The sequence below is a fragment of the Rhyacophila brunnea genome, unplaced genomic scaffold, assembly GCF_057557595.1.
Source record: "Rhyacophila brunnea isolate RB1 unplaced genomic scaffold, BYU_Rbru_1.0 scaffold_1, whole genome shotgun sequence".
NCBI lineage: Eukaryota > Metazoa > Arthropoda > Insecta > Trichoptera > Rhyacophilidae > Rhyacophila > Rhyacophila brunnea.
In genome coordinates, this window is record NW_028232751.1 from 8084796 (window position 1) to 8098783 (window position 13988).

Genomic DNA, 13988 nt, shown 5'->3' on the forward strand with positions numbered 1-13988 from the left:
ATAGGCTCTACAGAAACGTTTCCCAAATGGTATTCCAGGTAAAATTATGGATATTCAGTGTATCTTTAACGATTTTTTGTATTTTTCAAGAAATTCATTTGTGTTTTGAAGTTTTTGAATATCACGCAATCACATATTTTAAAATGGTAATATTCTTAAAGTGAAATAGCGCCAGGCGACTTTTTTACCATTAGAGAAAATTTGTGATGTGTGTTTATCTCACTTATAATGTAGACGCGCCCCGCGGGGACCCCAGAACCCGGGCCCCCAGGCTAGAGCCCTGCCATCACCCCCCCTTTGTGGGGGCCATGCTTCAGCTAAGGACAGGAAGGCTTAGAAGAAAGAAGAAGACTTAGCAGTACTGGAGTTTAAATATTATTTAAAAATAATATGTGTTGTTAAATAATAGAATGAAAAAGATAATTAGACATAGGTATGTTTGACAAATGACAACTTAATTAATGTGATTGCAATTGGATTTCTTCAATCATTTCTATAACTTATTTAAAATTATTGTAGTTTTTGGTTATGGGGTGTAGTTTTCACTAGAAAGTATTAGGGTGACATGTTTTCAGATAGATAGGCTACTCGACATTATAGGCAACCTCCCACTTTTATCAACGCGCGTGCGCAAAATAAATTATTGCCCACGGGCACCGCCATGTTTAGGTTAATAAAGCCTGAGCATAACTTTTTGCACAAGCAATGAGTGGTCCACTTTTCAGCTGTGAAAATCAGATCCCAGATTGCTTGACCATAATTCGCCCTTTCTCGTTTCAAATTGAACTTATAAAAAATTCTCAAATCAAATATATTAACTATCAGTGTTATTTACAGTTAAATAATATACATTCCTATTATTCATCAGCTGTCAAAGTCAGACTAGTCATTCACTCAAAAACCGGTGGTAATATCGATTTCCAAAAAATATTGATCTATGCATTACATTTGTAGAAGGTGTGTTAATGCTAGTGTATTATTTATCATGTAACTCATCTATCCAAATGAAACCATTCCCTGTGTGAACACGATAGACGCGTCAGTATGAGCACTCTATAGAATAATAACAGGCAATGACAGGTCATCCATAAACAACAACGGAGGGGCGAAAAAAGTAGGACCAGTCGTTGTGAATGTATCGGCTTTCTACTTGAGTCGGCAATGCCACGGATCGTTGACGATGCAACAGGTTGTAGTGAACACGTCATTACTAACCTAAAATGCAATATTCAACGCATTGAAAATATTAGGCAGACATAAATTTATTCCGGTCTCGTCCTGTATCCAGTAATACACATATTAATAATATTTTAGTAGAAAAATTACATTTAAAAAAAAATACAAGTTTCGATTATAAATAATTATACCTAATCGAAACTTGTATTTAAAAAAAATGTAATTATTCTACTACAATATTATTAATATGTGTATTACTGGATACAGGACGAGACCGGAATAAATTTATGTCTGCCTGATATTTTCAGTGCATTGAATATTGCATTTGAGGTTAGTAATGACGTGTTCACTGCAACCTGTTGAATCGTCAACGATCCTTGTAGATAATACCTAATGTATCTAATACCTACCTAATGTATAAATAATAAGTACCTATAAGTACCATAAGTACCTAATGTATAAACATTGGGTAGGGTGCACATTAGTACCTAATTTAATATTTTACTCTATAGGCAAAATTATTGTTGTAACTACATATTACAGATTTTAATACATGCACTCTGATCGCGATGGTACCTAGCTACCATACATTAACCGCTATTATTTACTGATTAACTACAGAAAACATAATATTATTAGGTAGGTATTAATGTATATTTTTGAAGTTATACTTCTTTAGGCGCGTTTGGAAAATCAGATCAGAGTGTATTTTTGGCGTGTGACATGTAAACACATAATTTATTTTCACACACGAAAAAATTCGCACTTGATTGGATTCGAACCACGATTGTTCGGTTTCCAGCAGAACGCACTACCTTTACGCCACAGTATGATAATGCAACCGTGACGATTGTACAGTATAATATTATAGTTTTGAATTGTTCCGTTACCTAGGCAGCGAATTTATTATTTTCAGCCATTTGCAATTCCTTACGTAAACAAACTATTAAACGTCATAGTGGCAGTAAAGTTGTTACTTTAAAAATAAAAATAACGATAAATAATTATATAATTTAGTAATATAAGTTAAATTGTATAGAAATCAACCAACGGCGTTCCAATAAGCGGTCCTTTTTGTTGAGTGTGTAATTTAACAAGATAATTAATAAGAGCTAGTCGAAGAATCTAGGTTATCACAAGTTTTATTTTTGTTTTGTTACGCCAAAAAAGTATAACTTCTAACGTGCGTACATAAGTACACACACCGATTTTAAAAAAAAAATTAAGTAATATGTAAATAATGTTACCTACACCTGCTAGTGATAATATATTATTTTACTGACTGAATTAATTTGTTAATCAATGTCATATTTAAAGTTTTTGTTCGATTTCAACAGTAGGTACAAGTTTTAATAAGTCTATTGCACCATGAATAGGTTTCCCAGACCTTCTCTTTTACCTGTATAAGTCTTTTTTTGAGGTCAATGTCTGTGTCCGGTATTTTTTTTCATGTTTATCGAATAATGCGTAATATTTCCTCTTTTCCGCTATGAACATGGTATACCTACTCCTATTATGTAAAATCGATTGATAAAATATTTTTTTCATTCATTTATTTGAAAGAAACTTTATTTTATACGAATTCTTGTTTTAATAAATACGATTATGAGAATACATGATTGTGAAATTATTATATTTCGGGATAAATTATTGAGATTTAGCAATCATTGGCATACCACGATGTCACGGGTTCAATAATAATTACAGTGGCAAAATATATCACAAAAACAGTCAGAATTGATAAGAAATCACATGACGTATGTATTGTGAGATCAACCTAACCTAACCTAACCACAAACATATTTGAAAAATACAAAATAATCCAAATACTAATTTAAATATGATTTCAACGGTCGCAGTTGCACTGTTGATACCTATTTCAAACAAATTTATTTATTTACTTATTTATTTATTTAAGAATAAAAAACACTTGTGGACATAACAAATCTAAATTCAAGACGTACACAACATGAGATTTACATTATAAGAAATATTACCGTCACAAGAGAGAAGAAGAGAATATAGAATATAATAATAATAATAACAGAAAAACAAATTAAATCAAAACATATTATCTAAGTACAATTTAATACAGATAAAATTGATTCTGAATTTTGGAGATGTAGTGTCAAATTTAAAAAAAGAGATTACTTACTCGTTTTTCAAAATAAAACAAATAATTGCTAAATTATTTTGTTTGTATGCTGAGTTACCTACCTGTTTTAATAATAATTGCCAATTTTCATAGAGATCAGGAAACGAAAATTGAAGAATAATAATATTCCAATGAATCATGAGGTTATACATAATGTATATTGTAAAATAAATATTCGATGAGTATCTATTAATAATTTTCCTCTATAAATATTTTTTCTTTTCGCGTACATATTATGTACAACAATTATTAAATTTATCACGAGATGTCATGTTATATCGAATCTTTGTAGGAACGTACACTGCCATCTGAACACTGCTATTCAAAGATTTTTTTCATCACTACTTTATGTTGTAGAATGCCTCAACTTTTTATCATTGTCTCCAGAGTGCATCGTTATAATAATATATAAATGTATGTTTATTTCACCAATATTTCCTATTCGACAATAGTTCAACTTAATAAGTTAAAAATACAGTAGTTGAGAAATTGTATCTGGCGAATTCTCTACCTACCAGAGACAACTAGCGGAAAAATACGAAGCTTGCAATTTGATAAGTACATTTTTTGATAATTCACAATTTATAAAAAATATTTGAAGTTATACACATTTATATTTTTATAAAAATCGATGTTTTTAAAAGAAATATAAAAAATATTAAAACTATGAATTAGTCAAAAATCTCTTAGGTTAAGGGTGATGCTTCTACCTATCAGAGGCACCTAGCGGAAAAATACGAAGTTTGCAATTTGAGACATTTTTTTGATAATTAACAATTTCAACTGTATAAATATGCATCAGAAAACATTATTTTTTTTAAGTGGGAGAGGCATGCCAGCAGAGAATCCACCGGAAAAATACGAAGCATGCAATTGGATTTTTTTTTGATAATTTACAATTTTAACTGTATTAATAAATATGTATCTGAAAACATTAAATAGATTTTTAATTTTTTTTTAAATTTAAAGATAAACTTACAATTGTAAAAAAGTGTAATAAAATTTGAATTCGTTGCAGGGTCACATCTTATTATTACATTATATTTTATGGTCATATTTATTTTTTAAATTTAATTTATTAAGTTTTCAATTTTTTGTCGTGTAGATTTTTGACTAATTCGTCGTTTTAATATTTTTTATATTCATTTTAAAAAACATCCATTTTTATAAAAATATAAATGTGTATAACTTGAAACCCTTTTTATTCATATTATTATTTTATTTTAGGTATGGTCGCAATATTGAAGATCGATTTGAGGTTCTGAAGGTTCTGAGTTGAGGTTTCGAAGGTTCTCTGCTGGCATGCCTCTCCTTTTTTCTTTCCAATTTAGTTTATTAAGTTTTCTATGCAGAGATTTTTGACTAATTCATAGTGTTAATATTTTTTATATTTATTTAAAAAAATTTGATTTATATAAAGATATAAAATGTGTATAACTTGAAATCCTTTTTATTTATATCAAATCGAGTTTCAATTTTGGGACCATGCCTAAATAAAATTTGATATAAATAAATATATTTTATTACCAAATCGGAAAATGTTATGTAGGGATGTGTTTTTGGGATTTAAATAAAAACACAGCGATTTTTGTTAATCTGTTTTTATTTGAAGAGATATTCATTAAATAGACAGTATTTTACGTATACATCATAAACAGATTTTTTTTAAATGGAAATCACCATTATTCTATTTCAATTTTTGTTTACAGAGAATTAACATAAAGACCATTTTTGCTACAACTTGCTAGTACATATGTAAATATTTAAACACCAATGATTTTAATTATTATAATTATTATACATTCAGATTAAAGTGTGTGGATAAATTGATATTCATTTTAACATTCATAATCGCTTGGCATAATGGGTGGCTTAATTAATTACTATTCATATGTGGTATGAGGCCAAGTTCTTTAGTTTAATAACATGTAATGCAATGACTGCAGCCATTTGAATATAACGCATGTACGTACATATAAAACATAAACTGATGCATGCAGGTTATACACACATTTACGAGAATTGACACCATTATATCAGTTATCAAAGTTGCTACGTCATATTTAATTTCACATTTAAATATTTCACTGAGAGGCCTTTTCAAAAACAATTTTGGATTAACTACATAAATACATTTATTTGAAACTATTTTTAAGCTGAACTAACAGTTATGAAGGAAATGCTATTTGGTAAAATTCTTCACACTAATATTTATCAGAATTGGGGATGAGTACATATTATCAATGATTTCTCGATATATTATACTACCACTGAGTTAACAATTATTATTCATGACATGCATTATGCTATAAATCATTAGTTTGAATATTTTGGCTTTTAAAGGAGAGGTTTATACTGAACATTGTAAGAATATGATAGTTTGTATAATTATGCCTGGTTTAGTGCTGTGTTAATTCATTCAGTTTGAAATATAAGTGAGTAAATGCGGAAGCAGACATATATTATTTACATGTCACTGTACATATTTCTATATTCACTTCAATGAACATTATCCAATCCTCTTATGAATGAATTCAAACATTATGCAAAAAAAGATGAGTTGTTTAAAGAGAAAAAAATCAATTCACAAGGTTTGCTATATAATATAAATGCATTCTTCATCTAATCATTTTACATAAAAATAAAGTTTAAATTCTTTGATATTTTATATACTAAAAAAAATATAAATCAGCTAGTATATTATCTTTCTCTTTACGATCAATTTAAATATATATAATCACAAGTTACAGTTTGGTAATGAATTAAATACATATTTCATATCTAAATAATACCATAGAATTTAATAATCATCTATAAAACAATTTTTATTAAGTTTCATTTACATTTCAAAACTCTTTACAATTCAATAATTTATGAAAATATAATATAATTTATTTATAATATATATATATATATCTTTTACATTTCTCTCATCTCACCATAATATAGTAGACATTAACCTCTTTACAGAAACAAATGGACGAATTCATTGCATAATATCTATCTACTAATAATACTTAAAAAATATTGGGTGCCTACTTACCAATTGGGATAATAAATATATATATATTTATATATAAATAGCTTCACAAGTCCCTTACCTATAGATCAAAAGAAACCATGCGTTACCCACTCTGCCTTTTAAAATAATACAAAGCAAGTCTTTCAAAGTTGAATTATACAAAATCGAATATTTCGTAGAAAAGAGCTCGAGAAAAATCGTTATACAGATTAATAATTATCTCAGTAGGTAAATCATCTAAAAAATATTTTTGGACGAAAACTGGAATAAAGCTGCTGCTTCACCAACGAATACTTAAGACGGAGTTCTTTACCTTTATCTAGATCAGGGGTAGTCAAACTGTCCCTACCGCCCACTAGTGGGCGTTCCAGCTATCATGGTAGACGGGTTTTAAAAACATTATTAACATTATAAAAAACTTCGTTATAATTCTATTGGAGAGAGAATTTCATCACTTTCCTGAATTGTCATCTATAAAAGATGATGTAACTCCAGAGGATATTGACAGATTCAGTAGCCACCTCTTGGACATGGGCAAACGATTTGAAGATATTTTGAAATTGAAGGTGTATGACTGGATGACAAAATTCTTTTACCGTAAATATTGAAGTGGCTGATACAACTTGCCAAGAAGAACTGTTATTCGATATGATGAAGAAAGTAAACATAAATTCGATAGTGGTGGATATGAAAACCTATGGCAAAATAAAAATGCCTGTCTTATATCCAAATATGTGGAAAATGATATTAAGTTGATTGTTATCTTTCCCTAACTCATATCTTGTGAAACCAGGTGGGCGGTTATTTTATTACTAACAGAGATGCAAAAGTGGGCGGTAGGTATAAAAAGGTTGACTACACCTGATCTATAAAGTGACATTGCCCAATGAAAAGTGTATTATTTTGTAGAAATACAGTTCCGTCTGTACTCATGCAGTAATAATTACATAATATTATTCTCGATTCTGCTGAAAAGTTTAATAACTGAAAAATACAAAAAAATAACATATTTTAAGTAAGCTTAATCTCACTAAACACTTACTATGATTATTATGTGTATGTCCCAATGTAGGTATTTAATGTGTAAAAATCACACTTTTATGGAATGTGTATTCACTTAGAGATGGGAAACCGTTGCTAAGATACATACGGACAACTTTTTGGGGTCCGCATTTATATTCATATTTTTTCTGAACTGATTATGTCACAAAGCAAGAAAGTTTTTTATTCATTCTTCGATATATTATTATTAAAAATATTAAAAAAAAGCCATACTCGGCCCCATACGGTCCTCTGCCCGCTGGTTGCTCATCAATGAATTAGAGCTTGAAACTGTTGTACGAATATCACAAGTAACGGTCGATGGGAAAATATTTGATATTAATTAGAGTTATTCGAAGTAGAAGTTTTAAAAAAGCTAGTTATTTAATCAGTTTTTCATCAGCTTGTACATTTTTGTGCGGCAGAATACTTAAATATTGTAGTTAGTAGGTATACAGTATACAGTAGATAAGAAAAAGTTCTCAACAATTATTTAAAATGATTATCAGTTTTAAGGGATTTTTTGATATTTTTATAATATAATGTACCCACATTTCCTATCTATTATATTTTGATTCAGGACGCTGAAGGCCACAATCAATGGATGATATGTAAAAATAAGCATAATAAAATAATTTGAAAGCATATCACAGTGAAAGCAAGGTTACCCACACTTATAAAAATATAATAGTAATAATAATACCAATTAAAGACCGGGGCATAAGATTAGATTAGTTTTAAGAAAGCCACATTCAAACTAATCATGTAATAATAATTAGATTTCATGTCTCGTTATGATTTATTAGATCGTTTGCCACCTGAGTTCCTCAGATCTAATTGATTTTTGGTGGCGAGATAAAGACAGTGACACTAGAACGAAGCCCTGATTATATTTATTCCCCTCTTCTGCCCAGTTCCTCAATTGTAAAGTTAGTCAAATTATGCACCAATAAGGTTTAATTTGCACCAATTGCAATTATAATAGATTTATAGTACTAATGTTTTTATGTGATTATGTACCCATTTAATTGATTTCGATCTAATGGTTAAATGCGTAGTCTTACTCAAGTCTGTAGCAACGCTTAACCTTATGCGGCCGAAATATATAAATATCTCTGCATTTATCTATTAATGGATACATAGTTTACAAATGATTTAGTTAATTTGAAAAACGAAAATTACCACGTTCGATCCAAAATGGAATATTGTTAGCTATTCGCCCAGTCTAGTGGATCAAATCCATAGTTAATTTTTTGATTAGCCATTGGCTGAGTGTTTATACAAATGCGCCCGTTCTATGTACTCGTATCCGGAAATTTGTACGTAAACAGTTCACCGTAGGACACTTATTCCTACGCCGCAGTACGTGAAATATTTAATCAAATGACGAGTAATTGTTTTTCGTTGATCATTTCAGCGTGGAGATGTCATTACTAGGTTAGGTTAGGTTAGGTTAGATTAGGTAAGGCTAGGTTAGGTTAGATTAGGTTAGGGTTAATCTAATTGGAACAGTACTATTCGCGAACTATCGCGGCATTTTGTAAGATACGTACAAATGTATTCCACGGTGAAATGTTCAGCGAAGAACTCGTCGTTTGATAAAATGTTATACGAACTCATGTTTCACGTACTGCGGCTCACGAATAAGTGTCGCACGATGAACTGCATACGTACAACTTACATGTAACCCTACGTAATAGGGCCAATGTGAGACAGTCAATGTAGATAGTTTTGAAAATACAAATTATACGTTATTTTTTTATTTAAAATTAAATTGGTTACAAAAATATATTATCTAGGTATGCACCTAGATACTAATTATTATTAAAATCCACAAAGAAGCTTGCTTGTTTTTACTTGATAAAATAATTAAAATTTTAATTGATCATATTAATGAAGTAATCAGTTTTAGCGTCACCAGTCTCAGCTTTTGGCATCGTCAGGCTCTATGTATGCACGTATATTTATAATATGCGTAATTGTTATAGTAGTTTAATAGATACATAATTTCATAAAAATTATTCTTTAAACATATTATAATGTTAGATAACTATTGCAAATGTTACTTCACTGGTGCAAAAAATGACTCAATGTTAATTAGATACAAATGAGTCGCTTAGAATCATAACTCACATATTCCAAAAATCAAGTTTTGAGATAATCGCTAAAAACCAACACAGAGCACTATTTTTTGTAATTAGAAGAACAGTATTGAACTCCCTAGAATATTAATGAGTGAGAGAGTCGAATAACTTCTTTTTTTTTAAAAATATATTTACCTAATACTCCTAACGTTGCAGACATACAGCATACTATGAGAAATAGAGCTCCCCGATTGGTTAGGAAGGCGTTGGTGACAAAACTCTATTCTTTGAAATATACGACATATTACACCAACAATGAACTTTGTCAACGATTTTCACATGGTTTAAATTGACTTTTAATACTCAACTATTTTTCAGTATATAGATTAATTCATTTAGAATCACTTGGCATATTTAACTAAAAAACGACAAAATTGCAATATGTGAGTTATGATTCTAAGCGACTCAAATAGTCATAACCTTTTATATTGGTTGGCAATTAATTAATAATGGTAAGAAACAAATTATAGAGTTCCACCATCTAAATGCCAGTTCGGTTGATAAGATGAACGGGTACATTGCTGTGATATATTTTTTATATACCTACATTCCATGTATATAACATAGTACATATTTTCTTATGAGTCTTCTATTAAATTTTCCATATAATCTAGTAAAGAGATTCAGTTGATATGAGTAAAGTTTACACTAAAAATAAAAGATGATTATAAAAATAGTTTAAAAAAAAACATAAAATTGACCTTCCCCAGCTCTCCTTAGTAAATAGGTACAGTGACTACAATGTATTTTAGTCTTTTCGTGTTCCACAGTAGAAATGTATAAACAAGTAATATAATTTATATAGTTTAGACTTAACAAAGAGAAACAACATTATCATACCAAGGCCTTGAAAATATCAACTCCGCTGGAGAAATATCAAAATTTATAAGCTCTACCCTCTGTTTAAAACATTTCTCTCACATATTAAGTGAAAATAATAATTGAGATATATTATATGTATAGGGTATAATATTTTTTTTAGTTGAATAGTTTTAACTAACTTGAAATGACACGTAGAAGTAAGTTTTTAACATTCATAAAACGATTAAGATATATTTTTTTACAACAATTATTAACAATGATTATTATATTGTATCCATATAAACAGTAAAGTTTATTATATCAACACAGAATCGTTATTTTTATATTCAGTTTACTTCCATAATATTATATATTCCCATTGAATATATTATATAATATGCATTTTTTATTCCTTCTTTCAATATTTAAGCTATTGCTTATTACAACTTTATCCTCGATTCCCAAAAATATTCATGAGAATACTTATATAAATATATCTCACTATTGAGAACATTCAACTAATCTTTCCGTTGTTTAGTAAACCGACAGAGAACATAGAATAGATAGATTACAGCTTCAAATGGGATAATTATCAAATAAGATAATTTTTCCTATTCTATGTAAATATCTGTCACAACAGAATCTGACATTAGTACAATACATTATATTAATATTAAATATATACAACACTACGTCATATTAATCAAAAAGTTCCTGTTGAAGTTATTATTGAAGATTAAGTTAAACATTTATGTTAAATACGGTTTTTATTTTAAAATATTTTCATTCTCAACAATTCTACTACCTCATATATTTATAATATGAAATATTTTTCTCACAAACTGTCATTACCAGCATATTATTTTTATTATATCGTACCTGTTTCAGTACCTATAAATATATCGTTCTGAATCAATCCAAGACGCACCAAGTAGACAAGTATTTTTTTTAATAGCTAACAATCAATAATAATACATCAATGTTCCTTGGGTTAATGGGTGGCTATGCCAAATCTTATTACAATTCATAAAGCCGTATTCACATCGAGTTAAGGACACAGGGGAAGATGGGAAATGCAAACATTTGAGCAAAGGACACATTCATTATATTTAACGATTATAATTACATAATATGAGAGTTTAGAATATAGAAAACTCTTTCTTTGGCATAAACATGCATTTCGTAGTTATTAGATATTAAACTCCACCGCGAAAATTGACAGAACGTTTAGTGGAAAATTTCAACTACTCATTATGACGAAGGATACTGGGGTAAGATATACCCCGCTATTAATAATATAATATTATACATTTTTTCTACGATACATGAAGAGTCTTGTTTTAATAGAAATTGACTTGAGATGAAAATTTATTTAGTCTATGAGCATTTAGTTCTTATGTCTAAACATAGGTGACTTGTTTTTAAGCTCAGCGTTTATAATTTTGAGCTTGGTGCAATCGTTGGAGGGATTAATAGTAAAAATATTCCGAAGTGATTTAATGTTTTGACACATTTGAAACATGAGGATTGAACATATATTCTAAACACTGATGAATATATTATGATATTCATCCTCGATATAGTTATTAACTATGATTTTAGGCTACCAAATCGCCAATATGTATGTGTATGGCATGGAATAAACTATTTCATTGGTGAAAGGGAATTACATTGACACATTTAACAAATATTCAGTTAGTGATGATAAATATAATTAAATTTAAACACTTACACAAATATTATGGTACAACAATATTATATTACTAAAGTGGAATCACACATATAAGTTAGTCAAAGTGGATATTATCTGATTATAATGGGGGACAACTATTTACTTTGGATATCTTTTTGATGATTGAATCAACGTTAAAGAAGGTTTTGACATTCATATAATATGTATGTACTTAATTACAAATTTATAGCAATTACATATTTCGTTCAACAGTCATCAGATATGCAATGAGAGATAGGAGAGAATAAGAAACACCTTTCAATTTAATATAGAATAAAGGTAAGTATATCATATTATTATTCATTAATCAGACAATTAATTAAAATTAATTTGACGTCAGTGTCAAATCATGTTAACAATTTTTTTCAGTCGAAATAGATATACAATAGCATAAATTGATTCTGCATGTATAGTTAATAAAGTTCTATAATATTTTAATAATCAATCACAGACGAATACAACGAAGTTTGGTTAAATTTTAAATATGAAGCAAATCAAAGTTTATGTATTTTTTTTACGTAAAGTTTTAAGTATTTAGATTTAATCAAGATAAGAATCTACGATAGTAATAAAACGAATTTAGATTGTCAAAGGGTAGTTTAGATCCACAAGGCGACAAGGAAGTCTACAAAAATTCTCTTAATTTCAATGGTTCCAATTTACAAGCACCAAAATCTTAATTCATGAAATTTTCTTCAATTATTTTTTTTACGATTAGCATATTTTACAAACATTTAATTTCAATGTAACTGCAACTGTACTCACAAATGGCTAAAGCTGACACAGATCAAGAGATTTACACAAAATATTTACAATTGAAAGGTAAGTCATACAATTTCCGGTACTGCACGCTACTGCCGATTTATCCTTTGTATTCGACCACCGGATGAAAACCATTCTATTATTTTTCCCAATTCTGAATGTAACTGCGATATCTTATATTCTTCAAACATTGACTGTAACAATTCCCGACAGATATGCGCAGAAACACAAACAACAACTGTCTTTTACATCTTATGTACGCCCGGAAAACAGCTGGTACTGCAAATGACAATAAACCTGGTTAGATTGGATGAAACCTCATTTCACGATTTACTTGCAACATTCCATACCGTATTGATTCGAATATAAGGCGGCATTTTTCAAAAGTTTATATCGTCCAATTCATATTCGCCTTATATTCGAGGCCTTCAGCAAAAATCACTCATTAGCATTACTATGGGCTTAGTTGCTAATTGCTATTAGTTAAAGTGATTTAATTTTATCATAAAGGATACTTGGCAAAATTTATCACTTATTATTTATTACTTCGTGCTAAGTGAAATCATTACGGCTATTGTTATGTGATTGTTGCAATGCGTTTGACAAATCGTTGCCTCAGTACAAAATCAACACAAATTTAAAAAAAAAATGAGTTAAGTATATACAGTTAGATATAGTTTTTGTTGTACTTTAAATGCTTTCACTCATAGTAGAATTGTAAAAAAGTATTTTTAAAATGGATAGTTTATTACTCTCTGTAAAATTGTTCATTGAGTCAGTTATGATAAAATATACCTACATTCTATATCGACTGTAGAAAGAAAAAAGGACGTAAACTCGTAAACCCTCAGTTTTTTTTCAAAATGGGTTTTATTGGATAATAAAATTGTACACGACTAAATACATGTTGTGTACAAGGGTGTAAGCTGCAAATGCCGAATTATTATTTACATTTAGCTAACAATTATTTATCACGCCGTGGGTCCCAGGTTCGAATCCCGGGTCTGGCAAGTAAACATATTGTTTTTCAATTTGTGCATGACTCAGGGTATGGACCTAATATGTTGAGTAAGTGACTGACATCCATTTTTCGTAAAAAACAAAATCTGTTAATACAAACCTCTACTCTGTGGAGGCTCATACTAAATTATTAAT

The 13988-nt window shown here is 29.1% G+C and overlaps 1 protein-coding gene across 1 annotated transcript in view; it reads right to left on the bottom strand.

The window, feature by feature from the left end:
* Positions 1–13085: 13085 nt before the first annotated feature.
* The window catches only part of bma (SCY1-like protein bma), a 405735-nt gene continuing 404832 nt past the window's right edge, over positions 13086–13988 (bottom strand). Inside the window, exon 17 of the mRNA XM_085960528.1 lies at positions 13086–13112. Coding sequence (XP_085816654.1) covers positions 13086–13112 — 27 coding nt within the window. The remainder of the gene's footprint in view (positions 13113–13988) is intronic.